Raw genomic sequence first — 22,579 nt, forward strand, 5'->3', positions numbered from 1 at the left:
CGGTCCAAGGCAAAACAGCGAGCCCAAAGATTACCCATACTGAAAGAAGTAACTGAAAACAAATAAACTTTTTTTCAAAAGGAACTAGGATAGGCTAAGGCAGCGAAGATGAAGTGCGAGCCAACTGATGGAAATGTTACCCATTACCATGAGATAAATTAACCAACTTAATTCATCTCAACAAGAGTTGTACAAAGTGTTTACATTCAACGTTGAGTGATCAGCCATAGCTTAACAAAAGACAACAAAGTGAAACAACGGTGCATCACGAGCGGGTCAGTTCACAGGAACTCCAGAGGTTCACTTCTATTTGCCTCCGCAGCCGGCCATGCCGAGGGACACCGAGGCAGCATCCCCACCACCAAGTAACATCAAAAGGCTTCGCAACAAAGCCGTTGGATGCTTGCAGCTTCACAGGCTCGAGCGAGCCAATTGATCAACTAATCATCGCAAGTGATTCTCTTTCTCGTTGGCGTTCTTTCTCGGCCGAGCAGGAGATCTCGCACGAACGGCAGTGACGTTCTCCTTGTTGCTGCTCATGGATTCGTCAGGCTTCGCGGCGTTGCGGTCCGTGAGAGGGATGCTGTCCACAGCTGGTGAGGACATTGCTCGGGGCAGCCTGAGGGGTATGTCTCTGTTCCGTGGAACCGGCTCGGTGTTCTGCGGCGCCGTGGGTGGGAGAGGTGGCGCTGAAGGGACGAGCTGAACGGTAGACTTGCGCCAATTCTTCCTTTGCTTTGGTTTTGCCCCAGTTTGTTTCACCTGAAAGGAGTGTGAAGCAATATGAGGCATTTCTGTGACATGGAAAACTGCACGATAATGATGATGATTAATTGTATCCATTGAAAGATATGCAAATTTAATCAACAAGACAATGTGGCCTGGAGTGAAGCATAGCACATACCACACCATTTCCAATATCAGCCAGTGGTTTTCTTGATTTTGTCTCTTGAGCTTCCTTCTCTGACATAGAATTCTCAAGAAGCATGACGCCCTCCTTCACAATTTCCTGAACTTTTGCATCATCCACATCATCTGAAGAAGATACTTCAACCACCCCACCACCTTCCTTTTCTTCCTTCATATCCACCCTATTAGAACACCTGGAGGTAATACATCCACAATCACCCCCACAATGTGAACCTGAAGCTCTACATTCGCATTTTTGGGTCTTGCAGGATGAGTATTTCGAGCATGAGCAGCACTGTGGAGCAAGGTCCAGTGAAGTAGACTTTTCTTGACTGGCCATTTCTGATTTTGCACTTTTTTGTGTAGTACCACTACCCGGGTTAGGATTCAGATGGCTGGACACTGTTTGCCGACGTCTTCTGACCTTCTTCGAACATTCCCAATCTGCATCAGATGCTCCGTAGTCTGCATCAGATGCTTCCCAATCTGCATCAGATCCTTCCGATTTCTCAGAATCTGATATATCCATGTCATCAGACCACAAGAAGCTGTTCTTACTATAATGTAAACTATGGGAAGCTCGAATGCTCTACATGCAAAAGGGAAGATGTCAGACACACTTTACAAGGATTATATGGATCTAGTGCATTTTGGATATCACCACATATAATCTAGATGAACCAAGATACAAAAAAAAATACCTTTCGCATAGCATAATGTTGACCATCTTCAGAACCAACAGTACCCTTTCTGGAAGTGCCAACAGGATTTTTTGCTTCACTTATAGCAGTAAATAACTGTGGATTGAAAAAGTATAAGCACACACACGATTCAATCAAACATATACTGGTGAAATGCATCATGAAAATTGCTATAATGTAATCAGATTTGCCAGACTGCAAAATTAACAGAATATTTACCAGCATATTTTGGTTATTCAAATCCTTCACTTGAGTTTCTAATTGTCTGATTCTACCATTAAGTGCAACCACCTTTTCCTTCAGGTCACAAATGAGGTGTTCTTTCTCTTTACACATCACCTCTTTGTCAAGTTGTTGACATCTATAGGCAACATGCATCAAATAAAAACAGCATCAATAAATTAGGGTTGTTTATGCGTATTAAAAGAAACACCAAAGAAAATGTTAAGAGGATTTAAACATTTCAGAAAGCAAAGTATGACATACCTTGAAGATGATGCCAACTGAAAAAGGTAATTCATTGTGTTCTTCGCATCAGGAAGGGACCTTACATGGTTCCATCTGCCCTTACCATTGAATGCACGCTCTCGCTCCTCCGCTTCAGACAGTTGAGAAGCCATAGACACCATTGCACTAGAGGATGATGACAGCATGTTTTCTAGTGCTGATATCCTAGAACTTCTAGCACTAGGAGACATAGCCTGAGGACACTCTTTCAGCTTTGCTATTTCCTTGGAGATTGCTGCTCTCCTGTTAAAGAAAAACAAAATGATATTAGAGGAGAATAAAACACAGAAAACAATTACAATACTAAACATAATGAGAAACAATTTCTCAACCAGAATGAAAGTTAGGAACAATTATTTGAACTGCACTGATCAGAATGATGTATTGTGGATTGGCTCAAAGCAAAAGGTTTTTTTTTTTTGGAAACAAAAGAAGTTTGGTTAAAATTTAGATGAAAAGATCAAGACAGTTTTCTAGGAATATGCAAAAGTTTGTGTACCATTGCATTATTAAGAGAAAAGAAGTCCAACTGGATGTGCGAAGAAGACCAACAACCCTAACTTCAATGGCAGCTTAAGCTCACCCCCCCCCCCCCCAAAAAAAAAAAAAAGAATATGCAAAAGTTTGTGTGCCATTGCATTATTAAGAGAAAAGAAGTCCAACTGAATGTGCGAAGAAGACCAACCACCCTAACTTCAATGGCAGCTTAAGCTCACCCCCCCCCCCCCAAAAAAAAAAAAAAAAAAAAAAAAAACATCATGTGACCTAACTCAGGCTGTATCCATACCGTCGAGTTCTAGGGGCTACCTTTTGTAATTAAGGTACTGAAACCCATTTATTTGATACATGAAACTGTTATACCTAAAAAAAATAAATGTACCCTGTGGAAGTCCATCCATCATGAAGACAAAGACTTACTCTTGCATTTGTCGCTCGTAGTGCGAACGCAATTCGTATGCCCTTACAGTCACTTCAAGTTCATCATCAATGGCCCGCATTAAAGCCTAATGACATATCAAGAGAATATTTCAGATGAAATGCAATGGGAAAGCATTAGTTTCTATATATGCAAACAAAAAATAATCAAAGTTTCAGTGATAATACCTGAATCCCAGAACCGCTTGCACTTCCTGAAAATTTAAAAAATAAATAAATTTTCAACCATGAGCCAGTATTTACGAATTACTTGCTCACAAGTGCACAGTAATCTGAATGGGAAATAAAATTAGTCGATGTTTTCAGCTTATTACCATATGTGTCACGGGTGGACTTTTTTGCTTCAAGCGACTCCTTCAGTCTTTTCGTAGCCATTGCTGCTTCTTCAGTTTTCCGCTGTAAAACCTATGTTTTGAAGAAGAATGGTATTACTTTCATGTTACCTAGAAAGTCTAGAAAGGGAGATGACTGAGAAATCCAACCATTTTCTGCCTCTGATTTAGGGCCAGGAGTTTATGCATCTCATATTCATTTCTTCTCCCTTCCTTCTTGAGCTAGTTAACAGAAATATCACGTGATCACCCCAGTCTTTTGAAAATTTTGGATTTCCCAAGAATTCAAACTGCAAGCAGAAAGAGCAAATACCTGAAGAACTTCCTTTTCCCGAGCAGCCTTCCAAGATCTAAATTGCTCAGATTCTTGCTTAATCTTTTGTTGAAGTTGAACCTAACATAACACATATTGAGGATATGTCAGAATATAAAGCTAAACTATGTTTGGGTCTCTAGGAAACTGTGAGGAGAAAACCTTTTGAGATTTTATACGATGAATATCTTCTTGCAAGCGCTTAGCAGCCTCATCACTTCTCTGTTTCTGTCGTATTAGCTGCTGTTGAGCTTCCTGCTTTTTTTTTAGCTCAGAGACCTGCAAAACAATGGCAATCAGTATCTGAGGAAGAGAAAAGGCAGTTATAGTGTGTGCGCACCTGAGATTCAAGTGTATTCAGCTTCTGAAGGTAGTTTTCTTTCAGTTTTTGTGCACTCTCATCAGTAGAAGAAGTAATATTGGTTAATGCATGACGAAGTTCCTCAATTTCTTTCTGAAAACAAAAAAAAGGGTTACTAATCTTTAAAGATAGAAGTTAAGAAATTGTCCATTTTAATCAAATAAACCTGAAGAGCCTTCTTTTCTTGCTCCATCTCATTTAACTTCTTCTCGTAATGTTGCTTGAGAACAGAGGTGTCACTTTTTGCAAATTCTTTCATCTCCGCCTTTTGGAATTGAAAATGGAATATAATTACACTCCCCGTGAATCAAACAATAGAATAACGTAACAAAATTTCACATATATGTGATATAAAGTCAGTTGTTCGAAAAAAAAAAAGGTGTACAGATGGCATGGATGAGTGAGATAAATCAAAACATATACATATACATATAACTTAAAAGCTAGTGTTAGAATAATCAAATTCATGTAAAAAGTGTTTAGACCAAGTCAAATTGTTGTAGCCTTGTCTATGAACAGCAACACTTGTTAAGAAGGGGAAATTGTACCTCCTTTTGCTGAAGTCTTTTATCTAGTTCCTGGAGTTCCTTATCAAGTTTGTCTTGCATGGATGAATGGTCTCTTTCCTTTTCTTCATCGGCTTCACCTGCAGGTACTGGAGTTATTCTAAAGTTTACGGCACCTATAATAGATTTAGAATGTTCAAATTTTAATTTTAGAGTTTTCCGGGCAGTAACCAGTTAGTGATCAAATTTCCCGTTACTGTATTTCACTAGGGGCCAATAACTCCATACAAACCAGTACTTGAAACCCTAGTCCTTGGTGCGAAAAATTCTACAGTTCTTTGGAACTGTTAATTTCAGTAAGTTAATTAGTGGTATATTATTCTATACTGATGTACACAGGAACACACCACAGGCAAGTTCACTGCTAATATCATAGAGCGCAGACTCAAAAGTGACTGTGTGATGCACAAAAGCCCTGCTTTCAATTCAATGTTCTACGCATTAACACCAATCTCGTGTGAACAAGTGTAAAGCTAAAACAACATAAAGTGGTCATGTTAAAAGAAGAATCAACATGTCATACAGATAATCCTAGATATAGTGCTAGAAGTCACTAGATTGTAAAATGTGACTTAGAACAAGCTACTTATTCAAAAAAGTATAACAACCGCATTTTATGAAAGTAATTCTGACTTCCTTTTACTTACTTGAAGCATCAGGTGTTCCTACTTCACAACCTGAACCCAAGTCATCGAGAAGCAAATCCTTGTCCATGGCAAACCGATCATGTAAATCATTTTTGCAGGTACTAGAGAACTTTTGCCTTGTCAGTTCACTCTCCAACTGCTGAATTTTCAAAATATATCTCTTCATGACCTCCACATCCTGCTCAGAACAAAAGCATATGTAAAAATTTGTTCAATTACGCTGTTTAAGAAATATTCCCACAAATCTGAAGAGCAGGAGATGGGTGGACATACCTGGTCAGTATCAGTATTCTCAATGTCATCCCATGATTTCCCATTGCGTGCTGATTCAATCTTCAACATCAACTGGTCCTTTTCAAGCTGTAACATATTATTGTTAGCAGAGTTATTCACGCCTACTTTCTTTAGACAGTTTGCATGTTAGTTTACTAGCTACATTCTGTTCTAGAGATGTTACAGATAATTTTCATGTGTTTCATACTAATTGCAATAGTTACCAGAGAAACATATTACATGATCTAGAATACACCTATATACAGCATCACCTAGCAATGTGAACTCATATGTAGTACTACAAAATAATGTTATGCACAAGTATATTGGAACTTCACTTAGATAAACCAGGGTACAGGAATCAATCATAAATACCTGGGCGGCAAGTGCACTTTGTGCCAACTGTTCATATGACAATTCCCTTTCCTTAAGCTCATGGTTAAGCTCTGAGTTTTTTAGCTCAAGTAGAGACACTTTTTGTTGCAGCAGCTGAAAGACGCATAAACAAAATTAGACAATAAATCGATAAATTCAACCAGACCTTGCAGATCTGCAAAACCAACCTGCAGTTCTTCTAGAGCAGCACTCCCACTGCGGGAGAACAGGAGCTCAGTCTGCAACTGCTCCAACTGACTCCTTAATTTTTGCATCTCTGCTGTAACTGGGTCACGGTTTATCTACACATAGGACACAGTGGGAAAATTATATCAACTGAAAAAATACTGTGAGCATACCTTTAAGGAGAATGACCATACCACAGCTTTATTTTGAATGTTCCGTGCACGATTGGCATACTTGAGTGTGTTTATGGTTTCTTCTGCATTTGAATCGGCAGGACTAATACAAGCTACAGGTAAATAAACAACATAGAAGATGGATTTTAGTAAAGATACTACCAATACAACATTTACTATCAAGACATATATACTACCAATCATAGCAGTTTTACTGTTTCCTCCAAGCGAATCCTGCAAAAAAAATTGAATATAGTAATGAGCATGATGCAAACGTGCCACTGTGACAGAGCAATCAGGTCCAAAGTAATCGCATATTTTTATGTCCAGTAATTCGTGGATTTGAGTATTTAATATGCTTGTGACATAACTAGGATCCATACCTGCAGAAGACGTGTTAATTTACTGTCCCGATATGGGACAAATGCTCCTTCTTTTCTCTTCTTTTCATCGCCTAATGCACTAATGACATTGCCAAGGGCTAGAAGGCCTCTATTTATGTGTATTCCTGCAGCCACAAAATATATAGAACACTGTTCAGATCAGATGCCCAATTATATTCTCAACTTAATAGGTAAATCCGTCCTTACCTTCTTTAAGCCGTAATCCGTCAGCTCCTGTTCGTTTAGCCCTTTCAGAACCCGCAAGGTCAACTAGATGAAACTTCGAGGACAAAATATCATAGTCATCGTTAGATAACTTGTCAGAGGCACTCGAGGTCTTCTTTTGATCCATTGAAATTGTAAAGATAGCATGAGACCGGCTACAAAGAAAAATTGTCATTCCAACAGAAAGAATTGTCAGACCTAACGGCAAATTTTCAAATAGTAAATGGACTTGTAAAAAACACCTACTTGTCTCATACTACCATTGCTAACCAATTATATTATTGGCTCCAATAATGTCAAGAAGTACAATAAAGTTATACCCAATCCTTTTTGTTGATAACAAAAACACATACTTTTGGGCATCTATACGTTGATGCAAATATATCATGCAAAACTATACCTATTATGCAGAAATACAAAATGCAAAACCAGAACATGCATGCAGCTTAACGAGTGCAAGTTTCATTATGCATGAAGTGCTAATATTGTATTTATAACCTTTTAAATGGTAAAAACACGGCACAAGAACCCCAGAAGCAATGAAGGAAAAATAATCTCTGCATAAAGAAATTGCATAAACTAATCTGCAAATTTAAATAAGCATACTATCATTCCTTTGTAACTTACCTTGACTGACTATTCATGTTTGTACTTCCTGTTGCACGCGAGGAAGAACCACGTGCCAAAAATGAGGCCATTTCTTCCTTTGTCTTCACCTCAGCCTCTGTCACACCAGCAAGTGTAATGCCGCCATTACCAGTCTCTCTAATCTGAATTGGCACTCTGGCAGGTGCAGTTGCTTTGGCTACAGACCCTGAATCAAGTCTGAGGGCAGCATGACTTGCATCTAGCAAATCAAAGACTTCCTCCTTGAAGATCTGGAGTGCACACAAAAGATCTCAAAAATGTTATCACGAATGAAACTGATGGCAGTTGGAACTGGCAAAACAACAATAGATGCCACCATGTATGATACCTCAATGAAGGACACCCTAATTAAAAACTCTGTGCCATCCTTCAATGCATCGGCCTTTTTGAATATTGTCTCCATAACTTGAGGAATTATTCCTCCACAATTAGCTTCACCAGTATAATTAGTACCCATTGTATATGTCTTGCCGGAGCCAGTCTAATTTTGTTAGAGGAAAAATACAAGTCACAAAACAATTATCTAAAAAAACATTTCTAGCATCATTATCAGTGCCACCATACTAAAGAATTTGCACCTGCCCATAAGCTAGGACTGTAGCGTTGTATCCACGGAATAATGAATCAATGAGAGGATGCACACATTGCTCAAATATTAACGAGGAAGGAGAGCCTGTGCTGCCGAATACATGGTCATACGTGAAGACATGTGGGCCAATTTGGACCTACAATAGCACAGAAGGCATCGTCAGACCATTTGGGCCTTGAAGCAATCTTTAACAATACAAAATTCCAGGTAAAATTACAATATTCTTAACTAGCATTCATATTAGGATTTAGACATCTGGATAGGAGTTGCGAGTGGTAAAACTATAATATTAAAGATATTATTCAAACTAGCTCAGAATCAGCAAAGCGCAAGCATAGATCTTTCACTATCCATCCCAGCAAAGAAACCGTTGGCCCTTGCCAAGCCACTCTACCCAAATTATCATCGAATTAGCTAAAAACCCCAAGGCCTGTCACATCATTCGCCAATTTATACTAGCATATATGCACCCAATTCAAAATCCCAGAAGCATCGCGTCCCCCAGGCCACTCGATCCTACCCAACCAGACAAACTAGTCCCCAAACAGATCGATACCTGCGGCTCGCCGGGCGTGACGGTGACGCAGTCGGTGCAGCCGAGGAGGAGCTCCGGCGTGATGAGCGGTCGGATGTTGACGGCCACCTTCACGCTGTCCTTCTGCTGCGCTGCCTCGGAACCCTCCATCGGAACCCTAACCACGAATCCCCCAAAACGAATCAGACCAACAGCTCACGGAAAAATACCCTAGAAATCTAAAATTAGCCCCCAAAAAACTCACCTCGGTCAGGCCGATCTGGCGGATCGGCGAATCTCCCGGCACGACGAGCAATGCCTCTGGCTCCGGGGATCTGGATGGCGGCGTCGCGGGGGGCTTCGTTAGGGTTAGGGCTTGATCGCCCTCCTCGAGAGAGAGATTGGCGTGGAGAGGGAGAGAGAGAGATTTGCGAAATGGCGAATGGGTGAGAGGGAGAAGCGCCCGCCCGGCGAAATTGAAAAAAATAGGGCACACGCCCGAAATGTTTTAGCCTATCGTCTGCATAGACCGTGTCTATAGACCCGTGGGTGAGTGGCGCTAAGCCCCGTAGGCATTCTCTACCGCGTGTGGCGTATAGACCCGGTCCAGGCCATGCTTAACATCACGTGACAAGGAACGGAGCGTCTGAGGCCTCCGTGGACCCGGTGCATGGGGCGTCCCGCATCTATCACCGTTGGTTGCTTGGCTTGAGTGCCTAGGATGCGTGTGGTCTATGGACGTGGCCTATGCGCCGCAGGAACCTTCGGCTCTCTGGATGCGGTTTCGAATTCAAAAACGTAGGGAAATGACGTTCTTGCACCCCGTGTGAACAGGCTACGCTTCCATGTGGGGCCGTTCGAACGTTGGCACCCGTTTTGGATAGCATTTGACGCCCAACGTTCTACTTGTAGTAGTATTATCGTAGAGTAAACGGCAGCTGATACATCTATACGGGCTATTGTGTTTTTAAATTATTGAATCAAGGGTAAAGATTTGAAATGATGATTGGCAGTGTTCGGTTGACATTGTTGCGGCTATCCTACAGCTATAAAAGGCACGGAGCACTATTGTTAGGCTTGTTGTTATAGCTAGGGTAGCCGAACAACGCCAATGTTATTTTCCTACAAAGTGCGGACAATAAAAGTATAAAAACAACAGATCGAGCACTCCGTTAATTAGAATTTTTTTTTGAAGAGAACACAGCATAGGAGGGCCCCGCTGTTAGAATAATTTTATTAATAAAAATAAAATATGAAATTACAAAGAGATTACAGCAGACGGATCCAGTCCCTGACTACATCTTGATCTTGTGCATTGAGCCTAAACAGCAAAAGAAGCAAATCTCCCTTAAGAAGTTGCTTCCAGGAAGATAACAAAGGCAATTTATCCTCAAAAATGAACCCATTCCTTTGCTTCCAAATATTCCAAGCACCTAAGAGAAATTTCTCCATAAAACATTTTCCTGGATAAAGAGCTTTAGCCAACAGAAGCATGTTCTCCAAATTGAGAGAAGAATCCCATGAGATGCCAATATGATTCCAGCAGGCTACTGAAAAAGGACAGCAAAAGAAGAGGTGCACAAGAGTTTCAGTACACCTCTGTTGACAAAGCAAACAAAAGAGATCACAATTGGGAGGGGCACAGTGCTTATGATCAAGCATAAATTTGGTATTTAATTTTTCCATCAGAAGTAACCAACCAAAAACCTTAACCTTTGAGAAACCTTACTCTTCCATAACCAGAGGAAATGCCTCGGAGGCTGCAGTGATCTAAAATTGAGGGCATAGAATTTTTGGGAGGTATACTTAAGGCCACCCCAAATGTAAGACCAAACATCATTCTCATGAGACAAGTTGATGTTGCTGAGAAACTCAGTCAGTTCCAAATATTCATTATAAGCCTGCTGTGAGAGAGGAAGAATCAAATTATCTGACATATCAGTCGAGAGATATTTATGTACAGAAACATTTCTGTCATTTGCAAAAGAATACAGCCTAGGCATTAGAAAGGTTAATGGTGGATTTTCAGACCAAACATCCTCCCAAAAACAACAAGAATAACCATTACCCACGGAACATTTGGCAATACCTCTGAATAAATCCATCAACTTACAAATGTCTCTCCACCAAAAAGAACCCTTTGAGGTTGAAAAATGAGGCACAACCTGAGTAGTAAGAATTCCATATGAGGTCAACCCAAGGCACCTTTCTCCTATTATAAAATTTATCAAGAAACTTTAGGAGTAAAGCCTGATTAGGATTGAAAGGTTAATGACTCCAAGACCTCCTTTCATCTTTGGTTTGCATACTTTATCCCAGGCAGCCAACGACTTTCTATTAGAGTTTACCTCTGAACCTCTCCACAAGCAATGTTTTCTTGCTTTATCAATATTGTCAATTACAGTCTTGGGCAACAAAAAAGTACACATATAATATGTAGGCAGAGAGGAAAAAAACTGAGTTAACCAAGGTAAGTCTATCACCATAAGAGAGGAAAGCAGCATTTGCCGACAACCTTCTTTCAACTCTATCAACCAAAGGGGCAAAATCAATTACCCTCGGCTTAGTGGTTCCCAAAGGTAGCCCAAGATAAGTAAAAGGAAGAGAACCAACCTTATAACCAAACACTCCAGCCAGCAAATCAGCCTTTTCATCAGATATGTTTATAGGAATTAAGCAGGATTTATGGTAATTAACTTTCAAACCAGTGCCTTGAGCAAAATATTGGAGCAAAGCTTTCAAAGTAAAGAGTTCTCTTCCACTAGCCTTAACATAAAAGAGAGTATCATCTGCATATTGAACCATACGGAAATTCTGATCCTGATTGGAGGGAAAGGGCTTAGAGAGCAACCCCAAAGATAAAGCTCTATTGAGAATAGTCTGCAAGAGATCAGCCCCTAAAACAAAAAGAAGAGGGGAAAGTGGATCACCTTGTCTAACCCCCCCCCCCCCCCCTTTTACAATGGAAATTTTTTCCAGGTACTCCATTAAGAAGAACCGATGAAGAAGCAGAGGAGAAAATCTTCTGAATCCAATTCAACCACTTATCAGTGAACCCCATCACCTTCATGACTTGCAAAATGGCCTCATGCTCAATGGTATCAAAAGCCTTCTCAAAGTCTAATTTCAACAAAACTATCTCTCTTTTGGAATGATGACATTGATGGAGAAATTCAAAGTTCCAAGCAAGACAATCTTGTATGGTCCGCCTTCTAAGAAAACCATATTGGTTCTGATGAATGACTGAAAGGATTACCTTTTGTAATCTATCTGCCAACAACTTTGTCAAAAACTTTAGAGAGATACTCATGAGAGATATAGGTCTGTAATCATTTATGGTTTCAGGGGTCAACTTTTTGGGGACCAAAGTGATAAAAGAGTGGTTCAAGGAGTTTAAATCAAGTGACCCAGAATGAAAATCTTGACAAAGATTATAATAATCATGACAAATTATGGGCCAACATTTCTTCATAAAAAGTCCATTGAAACCATCAAGCCCAGGAGCTCTATCAGTTGGAAGATTCTTAACAAGATTATCTATCTCAGATTTGGGAAAAGGAGCCTCAAGAACTTCCAGACCATTTTGAGGGGTAATTAAAGAATAGAGATCAAAAGGCATAGACACAAAATTTGAAACTCCCATTCTGCCTTTAAAAGTATCCCAAGCCACATGAGCTTTACCCTCATGATCAGAGATTATAGTACCATCAACATCTATCAAGGAAGCAATAGAATTTTTCCTGTAGGACTCAGTTGCCATGGCATGAAAAAATTTCGTGTTTTCTCCCCCAAATTTTGCCCATCTAATGGTACATCTCTTTTGCCAGTAAACTTGCTTATATCTTAAGTAAGTAAGCAGCTTAGATCTAATAAAACTCTGAAATTCCACTCCAACAAAGAAAGATCTTTGTATTCCTCAATACTGTCCAGAAAAGAGATAACATTATTACAGTTAGAGATAAGCTTCTGGAGTCTGGAAAGATTCTTACTCCATTTTTTTAGTCCCTTTCTTAAAGCTTTAAGCTTTGAAGAAATATTTTTAGCAGAATCATGGGAGGAACCATGGTTATCCCAGATAGACTGAACCAAGTCGAAAAAACCTTCATGTTCAATCCAAAAATTCTCAAATCTGAACACATTAGCTCTAGGAATATTAGTTCCAATTTGGACCACACAAGGTGTATGATTAGAAATGGATCTAGCCAAAGGTTTCACCAAAGTGTGGGGAAAAGACAGTGTCCAGCTGGGGGAAGTGAAAAACCAGTCTGATTGCTCTAGTAAAGGCTGTTGCTGCATATTGCTCAAAGTAAAAGCTTTGCCCTTAATAGGGAGTTCAACCAAACCCAGATCACTAATAACCTCGTTGAAAAGGAAAATATCATTCATATCTGCACCTGACTTATTCCTGTTGAGGACTGACCGATAGAAATTAAAATCCCCTAAGAGTAACCAGAGATCATCATCCAAAATTTGGAGATCATGAAGCCAGGTTAAAAAATTGTCTCTCTCAATACCAGCACAAGGCCCATAGACAGTAACCAGGGTCCAAGAAAGATTAGAGTGAGTAGAAGTAAAAGTAAGTTGGATAGCAAAACTCTCAATAACAATGTTTGAGGCTGTAAAAATAGAGCTATTCCAACAGATCAAAACACCCCCAGAAGCTCCCCTAGAAGGTGAAAATGCAAATTTATCAAAACGCTTAGGAGCAAGCTTCCTAATACAAGAATGATCAAGACTGCTCCTCTTTGTCTCCTGTAGGCAAAAAATAACACAACCACTTTCCTCAACCTTATTCCTTATAGCAAGCCATTTATCATCAGAATTAATGCCTCTAACATTCCAGCATAACACATTCCAATTTCTTAAAGAAGGGTTCATTTAAAACACAGGGATAAAATAAAACATCCAGACTGGATATAATCTAATCAATAACTGCAACTGAAAAGCCCAAATATCATAGAGTAACATGGGAACCATAAGGTCTGACAAAAGTAAAACATCACAGGACACTAGCTGATAACAGACAAGTCCAAAGCAGCCTAGCTGCAACAAAAAACAGCACAAACTTCTAATCATTATTAACTGGGCTGATAGGCTTGGTGACCAATGCTGAAGAAGAACCTTACATTGACACCACAGAAGACACCTCCTCCAGGGAAGCACCACACATGTCCAAACCAATTCTCTGAATTAAATCAACAAAACAATCAGCAGGGATAACAGTGGACAAATCACTAGAATTATCAATAGAAATATCAGAATGGAGATCCTCAGAAGGAATCAGTTCAATAGGAAATACCACTCCACTAGCATCAGCCAACTGCTTAAGCTTTCTGACAGCCTTCCCTCTTGGCTTACCAACCCCCATGTTTGGATCTTCAGCTAACTCCTGCCTAAACCCATCTCTGATAGCTAACAGTCTACCACTTCTCCTGACAGAAGAATCCACCAATGGGGTTACCATTTTCCTCTTTCTTTTGCAGGGAGAAACAGGGTTCAGCTTCGTGATAATCCTTGAATTAGGTGTAACAGGGCTTGGATTAACATCAACAACATCAGAAGGCATATCAAAAGGGTTATCAGGAAGTAGAGGGTTGTCAGGGGGCAAGACAGCCAAAGGAGTTGGCTCCAGCAACAGATGATGCTCCTGAAAATCGTCCAAAACAGGCAACAAAGCAGAAGAACAAACCACAATTGGCGGGCCCCTTGGCAGAGAGACTAACCCATTTCTAATCACAGCAGAAGGAATCAAATTTATAGACTATTGATGAACAAATTGAGTGAAAGCAGAAGCAAGGTCAGAAAATAAACCCAAATTCGTTTGCTCAACAGTAACTAACTGCCAATTGTCATTGTTAACAACCTGGCCCATGTTATCAACAGCCTGATCCAAATTTTCTGCATCATCATGGACCTGCCCTGCAACCTGGTCCCAAGGGTAATCTTCTTCCACATGCACATTTGGGCCAAATTGCCAAATATTGTCATCATCTGGGCCACCATCATCACCACTGTCCCCATCATTGCCGGGATTATGCCCAACTGGAGGCAGGTCTTCATCTGGCGGGAACATGTCTGCAAATTCTCCTTTAAGAATAAAAACAGATATAGTCCAGGATTCACCAGCCCCAGCCGTAGGATCTTGCAAGACAATCTTCTTAGGAACTGAATCAGCATCCTTATACATTGCTCTAAGCATGACTCTGCCCTTAATGGGATCCTCTTCCCACCAATAATCTAACTGACCAAAGGTGGAAGTAGCCAGACATATATATTGCATATTAATATAATCCAAAGGGAAGTCAAGCAGTAGGAACCAACCCTTCCTAGTGAACGGAGAAGCACGCCAATTAGGGCCCTGATCATGGCGAACAAAACAGACCTGGTGGATGCCATCATAGACAAAAGGCGGAGAATAAACCAACAAATCTCTTATGACAGCAGAACCCATCTTAAACAACCCAACAGCAGAACCATGTGGGAAACTGCGCCTAACTTGAAAATGCTGGACTTGCTCAAGAAAATTAGTAATAAGAACCCTATGATCATCCCATAACTCCAAAACATACTGTTCATGTTGCCGAGGAGGTCTTGTAGCAGCAGAAAGATCGACTCTGGGAAGATGTTGATCCCCTCCTTGATGCACAACTTGCCCCGCACGAAGGAACCGAAAAGGGTTTGGATTAGTATTCGCCATTGAAGCTTGCAGATTGGATTGAGGTGCTGAGTTTGCTAGCTGGAGAGAGGAAGAAGGAGCGTCTTTTGTACAAGAAGGGATAACTTTTTTAACCCATTGTTTTTTAGCCATAGGCCTAACAGATTTAATGCTCGTAACAACCTCCTTACCAGCAGGCTTAGCAATAGTATTAGATTTCACAAGATTAGACTTTCCCAATGAAACAGACTTTTGGGCCTTACTGCACAACCTTCTAATATGGCCCAAGTTGAAACAAAGATTGCACCGAACAGCAGACTTACAAAATCGAGCCAAATGACCCGGATCCAAGCAACGGAAACAAATCAAATTTGAATTCCGAGGATGATCCAAAGAAAATGGATCCAACTGCGTACCTTTCTCGACATTGTTAACATCAGCTCCGGCGATCACCGGAGAAGAAGAAGAAGAAATAAGGGGCCACTTCAAACGGCTGAAAACTGAAGACACAGGCACATCTTTATGTGAAGAAGAAGCCGCTTTTGCATAAGAAGAATGTTTCCTCTTAACCAAAGTCCATTCAGCATCCTGCTCATTCTGCCAAGAAAAGAATTCCTTTCTCCAATTTGGTCCGCCATCTCTCCAAAGGAAGAAACGAATGCAAAAGTCCTTACAAGTATAAGACCTGAGAGAATAAATCCAGAGACCAATAGATTTGGAGCAAACCAAGAAAGAGAAACACCGATCAATCAGATGATGAACTTGAAAACCACTAGGAGAACCACCAATGGCCACACGTAATGCAAGAGCCACTGAAGAAGTAGTCAAACGAAAGTTGGATCGCGGAACATCAACCACCAAACGAAAAGGAGAAGAGCTAAAGGAAGAAGGGAAATGCACTGGAAGACCAAAATGATGAGACACCTCATCACGGAGAGCATCCCCCGGAGAGAAGTCCCAGCCCCCTGGAGGCGCTGGTGTGACCATCGACACTCATGGGAGATCGCCATTGAAATTGCCAGAGCCCTCCCAAAACGCCATTTTTTCTCTTTCTCTCTTTCTCTCTCTTTTTTCATTCCCGTTAATTAGAATTATCACTGTAGCATATTAATCGGTAAATTAACTAATCGTCTCTGTGAGGCATGAAAAGATCAAGTCATCTAACCTTGTATTGGGACGAGTTTTGGTGATTAATGATAACGATTGTTGGAATTAACCTTTACTATGAGTTTGTGATGGTAGGTTATGTTTTAGCATCAAGTGAAAAGGTTGATGGCTCATATGTAAGGATCAAGTAATAGGATTATGTACTGATGACAAGACAGATGATGCCTCACATATTGGGAATCAATGAGATGTTTGATGAGATCCCATAATGAGTTGATGGACATGTTGAAAGAGATAACTATTATGGTTGAAGATAACAAAAATGAAGATGGTGTAAGAAGCTACAAGATTGAGGACCCCTTTGAATGGCGGTACTGAAAAAACAGGGGAATAGGAAAAACACTATACTCTGATAGGAAATGCAGGTGTAAAACAGAGGACTGCAAAACATACGAAAAACATGGGAATGGTCGTTTGATTGGATTGTAGGAAAAATGCAGGAACCGGATGAGAGAAATAGACTCAAAAGAAAAATTCCAACAGGTTAGAGCTCTTGCTAAGTTCCTCCAAGATCTATATGCAATGAACCATTCCATAGGAATTTCATGTGATTTGAAAAGCTTCAATCCTTTGAGTCAAATGGCCACATAGGAAAAATTCCTATAGGATTAGAATCATATGAAATTCCTGCATAAAATTATTTGATCCAAAGGGCCCCTGAACACGCGGAGTATAAAAAGGCTACCTATGACAATACGGTGAAGCGCAAGCGTAGCATGGCTATGATAGACCGTGTGGTGATGAAGGGCAAGCAAGGGACTTGGCATCGACAAACCGAATCCGGTGGAGAAGGACAAGTGAAGACATTGTCGTACGGGCCGTAGGAGACCATTTGAAGCTATTGATTATGTGTATCAATCAGATCGTCGAAAATGGACTCCGGAGTAAGAAGTTACACATTTTTTTTCTTGGTTGTTGTCAGGTGGCCATGAGACTTCGAGTACTCAAGAAGGCTTCCCTGAGGCTTTGGGCCGGGACTTGGAGACTCCGGGCCTATGCAAGCCAGGCTTCCAAGAGGCTCTGGAAATAACATCCATGCACCTGAGAAGGTTTCCCGTGTGTTAGCAGTTAGTTCTTGGGGTGGACCGAAGGCTCCAGGCCAAATCCAGGAGACTTCGGGGTATGCGCATAAACATGAGTAACGACTATTTTCTTTAGAGCTCGGGTATTTGAACCCCTCCATCCATGGTTTCTAACTTTGGACAAGAGTAGAACCATCCAAAACCAAAGAGCCACTCTCTGATATCATACCTTTGTGGTAGAACTCTTTTGTGAGTGTGATTTGAGAAGGGGATTTGAGAATATAAGGATTTGGGATTGAGAGAGAGGTTGAGAATAGAAGTTGAGAGCTACTTTGAGCATTTAAGTTCATAGCAAGCAAATCTTCGATTGTGTTTAATACTTTTGGAGGTCAACCCTCCTTGACGACAAGGCGTCACCCGGCGAGCTTCCAACCATGTGGTGAACCACGGAAAGTTTGTGAAGGTTTCCCTCATCTCAACAAGGAAAGAGTTATGCTTGGTAGAGCAAGTGCCACCGGTGGATTGGGGCTCATCATCTAAACAAACATTGGGGTCACTTAAAGACTTGCTAATCCTAAGTGGTTGCTTGGAAACCTAGTCTTCCTTGTGATTGCTAGCTTGGTGAGGAAAGGGATCAAGTGAGATCTGGCTCCCTGGAGCCTCTCAACGGAGATGTAGGATTCTCGGAGGAGAATCCGAACTTCGGGAACAAATCATTTGTCTCCTCGCACTCTTTTACCGTTTTTGTGCTATTGATAGATATCTCTTTTGCGAGTTACTTGTGATAGCTTGTGTATCTTGTTTTCTACTAGTTTACATCCATTATTGCTATATTTTCTATGTACTAGTTGTGTTAATGGCTTGTTCCCCTTTGGGGGTATTTTCCTGTCATCTCGGAGACTCCGATCTCCTAGGCCTAGAGATTCCGAGTGCTACTAATCCGCTGTAAAAGAGTTTTAAATTTTCAGGAAATACCTATTCACTACCCTATAGACGATATAAAGATTCTTTCAAGGTGGAGTCTAGACACTTGGCCATGTTGTAGTAAGTATCATATTTTATGGTTTTAAGTAGCACAACCACATTTTTTAAGTGGTTAAATATAGTTTTCCCCTTATATGATTATTTGCAATTGCAGAACAACATAAGCATTATACCATTTTAGATTATCCGTGGTACAATTATACATAGTTAAAATTTCTGGATGTCACGAGAATTTACATATGAAACATGTTTATATTCTGTCATACTTCTAAGAATTTACTAACTAAATGTCCGTACTTTGCTATTGGCACAAAAAAAATTGTTTACAGTAAATTAAATTGTACTTTTTAATATATGTTTTGTATCCTTTCGCTATAGGGAATATTGACCTTATATGATTTTATACATGGCTATCCATTAAGATTCGATTTTTTTTTAAAAAAAAACAAGGAGTTCAAGAGATAATTTTTTTTAAAGAAAACAGGGTAGACAGGAACAAATTTACTGCAACTAGCACTACTTCATTTTAGGAATATAGATATATTAGACCACTTTAAGAGTTGTTTAGTCACGTCTACCCTTGTTATAACTCGTGCTGGGCAAGGATGTCAAATTTTTTTTGCCCAATAAATTGTTATAATCATGATTGTAACAAAGTTAGAAAGTAATTATTAAGAAACTACAACAAATCATAGCTATAGTAATTAATCAAACACATGACGTGGCGAACTAGATCTTCCAATTCCCTCCCAAATACTCCCGAGTGATTCCAACTATTAAGGCCGAACGTTTGACCGGATATCGGAAGGGGTTTTCAGACACAAATTAAAAAAAAAAATTTCATAACTCGACTGGAAACCACGAGATAATCTTTTGAGCCTAATTAAGCCGTCATTAGCACTTATGGCTAATCATGGACTAATTAGGTTCAAAAGATTCGTCTCGTGATTTCTCCCATAACTGTGCAATTAATTTTTGTTTTTATCTATATTTAATGCTTCATGCATATATTCAAATATTTGATGTGGCTTTTTGGGAAAAAAAATTTAGTAACTAAATAGGGCCTAATTCTGCGCGACTCGTTACTTCAATCCTGATTTCTCCCGTACCGTTGCTGGAGTCCCAGCTGCACCAGACAAAGGACTACAGTGCTGCCGCCTACTTGTTCCAGGACACTCATCTGCATGGCCATGTGCCGCACAGCGATGTCACTGGCGCATACACTTGCTACGAACAAATGCCAAGACTCACTCACATGGCACGAGCCCAATCTGGTCCCCCCTCCTCCGTGCTAAACAACACAGAGCGAGGCCCCATGCAGAACTGTTGTTGTGAACTCGCTGTCCCCCTGTGTCTGAATCTCTCGCAGCGACGAACTGCCCGATAGATTCAAACAAAGGTCAGAATTCTTAATTTTGTCGACAGGTTGGACGACAACGATAGCGGTCCAGTGCTCCATTGATCTGTCCCTGCACTCGCACTGCAAATTTTCGTCCACGTTTAAAATTTGAGCAGAATCTGGGAGTTTGAGAGCAGATCGGATGAATTTTTCTCGTCTTTTCGCGTGGCGCTGATGATTTTTTTGAGCTGAGATTCCGCGGGTCAAAGCGGAAACCGAACGAGGCGGCTACACCTACACGGGGGGGCTCGCGTCCTCCTTTCCACGGAGACGAAAGCTAGCGCGGCCGAAAGCGACGCGCACCCAAAGCCCAACACAACACAACACGGAGCCAAAAGCTACCGCTCCCGTCCCTCTCCTTCTCGCCTCGCCTGGTTCTCTCATCGCACAGGAGGAATTCGGAGGTGAACCCAACCGACCACACAATTCTTGGGTGCTTTGTTCCCCATCCGCTTCGTCCCTCCCTCCCTTCCCCCGATGTGCTGATCCGGGGCTCCACACACGAAAGTGCGCGCGCGCCCGGTTTTGGGCTCTAGTGCTTTGGAGTCGTCCGCGTTGCACCAAATTTGGCCTTTTTTAGGTGGGGGAGCTTGGATCCTTTCGGCTGCTGATTTTGGTTGCTGGGGGTGGGGGGGTTTCTTCTTGCGATGGTTTTGCGCTGATAGGGGGAGGGGATCTTGGGAGTTGGAGGAGGATTAACCTCGTCAAACCCTCCTCTCTTCCTCACCCACGTCTGATTCGATGAGTTGTGGGTGTCTCCTCCCAATCCGAGATTGCCGGAGATGGTTGCCGCAGTAGCAGCTTCGTTGAGATCTCTCGCACCTCTATCCGCCTATCGCTCTCCTTCCCATGGTATCCATGCCGTCGTCAGGGACTCGTCGGCGTACACCACCCGACCCCCGCCGCCGCCGCCGACGGCAGATGGCGGTGGTAATGGAGGGAGGATTAGCCCCGCGGTGTTGTTCATCATAGTGATTCTTGCGGTCATCTTCTTCATCTCCGGCCTTCTCCACCTCCTGGTGAGGCTGCTGATGAAGAAGCAGCACCGCCGTGGTGGAGCCGAGAATGCCGCCCCGTCGCCGCACAGCCGGCATGTCGGGCGGGACGCCGCGATGGACCGGCAGCTCCAGCAGCTGTTCCACTTGCACGATTCTGGGCTCGACCAGGCGTTCATCGACGCGCTGCCGGTGTTTGCCTACCGTGACATTGTTGGTGGTGACAAGGAGCCGTTTGATTGTGCAGTGTGCTTGTGTGAGTTCGACGGTGAGGACAGGCTCAGGTTGTTGCCGGTGTGTGGCCATGCCTTCCATCTGCATTGTATAGATACATGGCTGCTGTCCAATTCGACATGCCCGCTTTGCCGTGGTACGCTCTATGTCCCCGGATTGACCATAGAGAGCCTGATGTTTGATTTTGATGAGAGGTTGGAGGAGGGCCGGCTGTCGGAAGAATGCGAGGATGGATTCCAATCTTCCAGGCAGAAGAAGCCCATGGATGAGGAACAGACAGTAACTGAGAAGAGAGTTTTTCCTGTAAGGCTTGGGAAGTTCAAGAATGTCGGGAACACTGGTGTGGGTGGTGTTGACAATGGCAATGCAGCTGGTATAGTGAGTAGGGAACCAGGGGAGAGTAGCAGTAGCAGCTTGGATACGAGGAGGTGCTTCTCCATGGGCACTTACCAATATGTTCTTGGGGCTTCTGAACTTCGAGTGGCTCTCCAGCCAGGTCGTAACAAAAATGGCGTGGGCAGCAGGTTGAAGGGAAGAGCTACTGGCATAAGCTCTGTCAATGCTGAAATTATGGAGAGCAAGAGGATTTGTGCAAAGAGTAAAGGCGAGAGCTTCTCCATGTCGAAGATTTGGCAGTGGTCTAATGTGAAGGGCAAGCTGCCAGCTGGTTCAGACAATTGCTCAGAAACGGCGAGTTTTCCGTGGATGAAGAGAGATGCTACTGGAGATAAGTCAAATATGTGACACTGTCTATAGTTCTTTCTTTTGTAGTGCTGGTTGTTGAATTTCTTAACTATAGCTATTCTTTTGGTCTAATTTCACATGTGTATGTTTTTCACTAGAATGACCATCCCCATCGAAAGATAATTTTTGACAGGCTTACATATTTCACCCTGCTTGTGATTGTTCAGGATTAATGCATTTTCCACTGTTTCTTGTATCAGTATATGATAATAGGTGTTCTAGATTACTCAGTTTCCTTTTATTATGTTCATCAAATAGGAACCTGTGCTGCGATGTAATAACCAGACAACTGCACAGATTGCTTGCATCATCAATTTACTAATAGAACATATTCCCTTAGTGTCACCTTTGGACATTTTGGTCACATCTGGGATTTAAGTCGCAGGAGTACCCATTTAAGGAGAAACCTCTGATTAACGACCTGCAATTTCCTGGGATGATTGCATATAGTCTGAGTAAACCCATCAGTCATTTCATTGTACCCCCCCCCCCCCCCCCCAAAAAAAAGAACTCACATATCGCAGTGGAGATGTATGTGCTTCAGTGCCTGTATCCTACTATCTTCTACTCCCTCATACATAAATTTTATTTCAATCTCTAGCATAACAATATAGGCATGTGCATGATAATTCATTATGGGAAATTTTTAAAAAGTAGAGCATATGGAAGGAAAGATTGTGAGCATTTTTTTCTTCAAAACATAGGAAGGCATATGTTTCTGAACAAGAAGGGTCTATAACG

The 22,579-nt window shown here is 41.6% G+C and overlaps 2 protein-coding genes across 2 annotated transcripts; one reads left to right on the forward strand and one right to left on the reverse strand.

Annotated features, from left to right (window-relative positions):
* Window positions 1-149: 149 nt before the first annotated feature.
* On the reverse strand, window positions 150-9,097 carry LOC127763337 (kinesin-like protein KIN-4C). Its single transcript, XM_052288006.1, has 27 exons — window positions 8,904-9,097; window positions 8,681-8,816; window positions 8,114-8,260; window positions 7,864-8,016; window positions 7,515-7,765; window positions 6,870-7,042; window positions 6,663-6,787; window positions 6,477-6,513; window positions 6,301-6,392; window positions 6,109-6,222; window positions 5,921-6,034; window positions 5,546-5,632; window positions 5,273-5,450; window positions 4,608-4,705; window positions 4,226-4,324; window positions 4,039-4,152; window positions 3,861-3,977; window positions 3,699-3,779; window positions 3,536-3,607; window positions 3,368-3,458; window positions 3,222-3,247; window positions 3,036-3,121; window positions 2,097-2,360; window positions 1,830-1,971; window positions 1,611-1,706; window positions 905-1,498; window positions 150-762 (listed from the first exon to the last, which is right to left on the reverse strand). The coding sequence occupies exons 2-27, from the start codon at window positions 8,807-8,809 to the stop codon at window positions 445-447; spliced, it is 3,798 nt and encodes a 1,265-aa protein (XP_052143966.1). The 5' UTR covers window positions 8,810-8,816; window positions 8,904-9,097; the 3' UTR covers window positions 150-444.
* An 11,057-nt stretch (window positions 9,098-20,154) lies between these two features.
* Window positions 20,155-22,306, forward strand: LOC127761286 (RING-H2 finger protein ATL46-like). Its single transcript, XM_052285558.1, has one exon. It carries the CDS (start codon window positions 20,648-20,650, stop codon window positions 21,836-21,838), a length of 1,191 nt encoding a protein of 396 aa, XP_052141518.1. The 5' UTR covers window positions 20,155-20,647; the 3' UTR covers window positions 21,839-22,306.
* Window positions 22,307-22,579: the final 273 nt, after the last annotated feature.

The sequence above is a fragment of the Oryza glaberrima genome, chromosome 2, assembly GCF_000147395.1.
Source record: "Oryza glaberrima chromosome 2, OglaRS2, whole genome shotgun sequence".
NCBI classification, from domain to species: Eukaryota; Viridiplantae; Streptophyta; class Magnoliopsida; order Poales; family Poaceae; genus Oryza; species Oryza glaberrima.

What these genes read in the sequence shown, in the direction of transcription:
- LOC127761286 (XM_052285558.1), top strand. Translation starts at nt 20,648, where the DNA reads ATGGTTGCCGCAGTAGCAGCTTCGTTGAGATCTCTCGCACCTCTATCC.
- LOC127763337 (XM_052288006.1), bottom strand. Translation starts at nt 8,809, where the DNA reads ATGGAGGGTTCCGAGGCAGCGCAGCAGAAGGACAGCGTGAAGGTGGCC. An exon ending in AACATGAATAGTCAGTCAAG is followed by an intron (nt 7,043 to 7,514) that starts GTAAGTTACAAA and finishes TTTTCTTTGTAG; the next exon opens with CCGGTCTCATGCTATCTTTA. An exon ending in GGGAAAAGGAAGTTCTTCAG is followed by an intron (nt 3,608 to 3,698) that starts GTATTTGCTCTT and finishes TCTGTTAACTAG; the next exon opens with CTCAAGAAGGAAGGGAGAAG.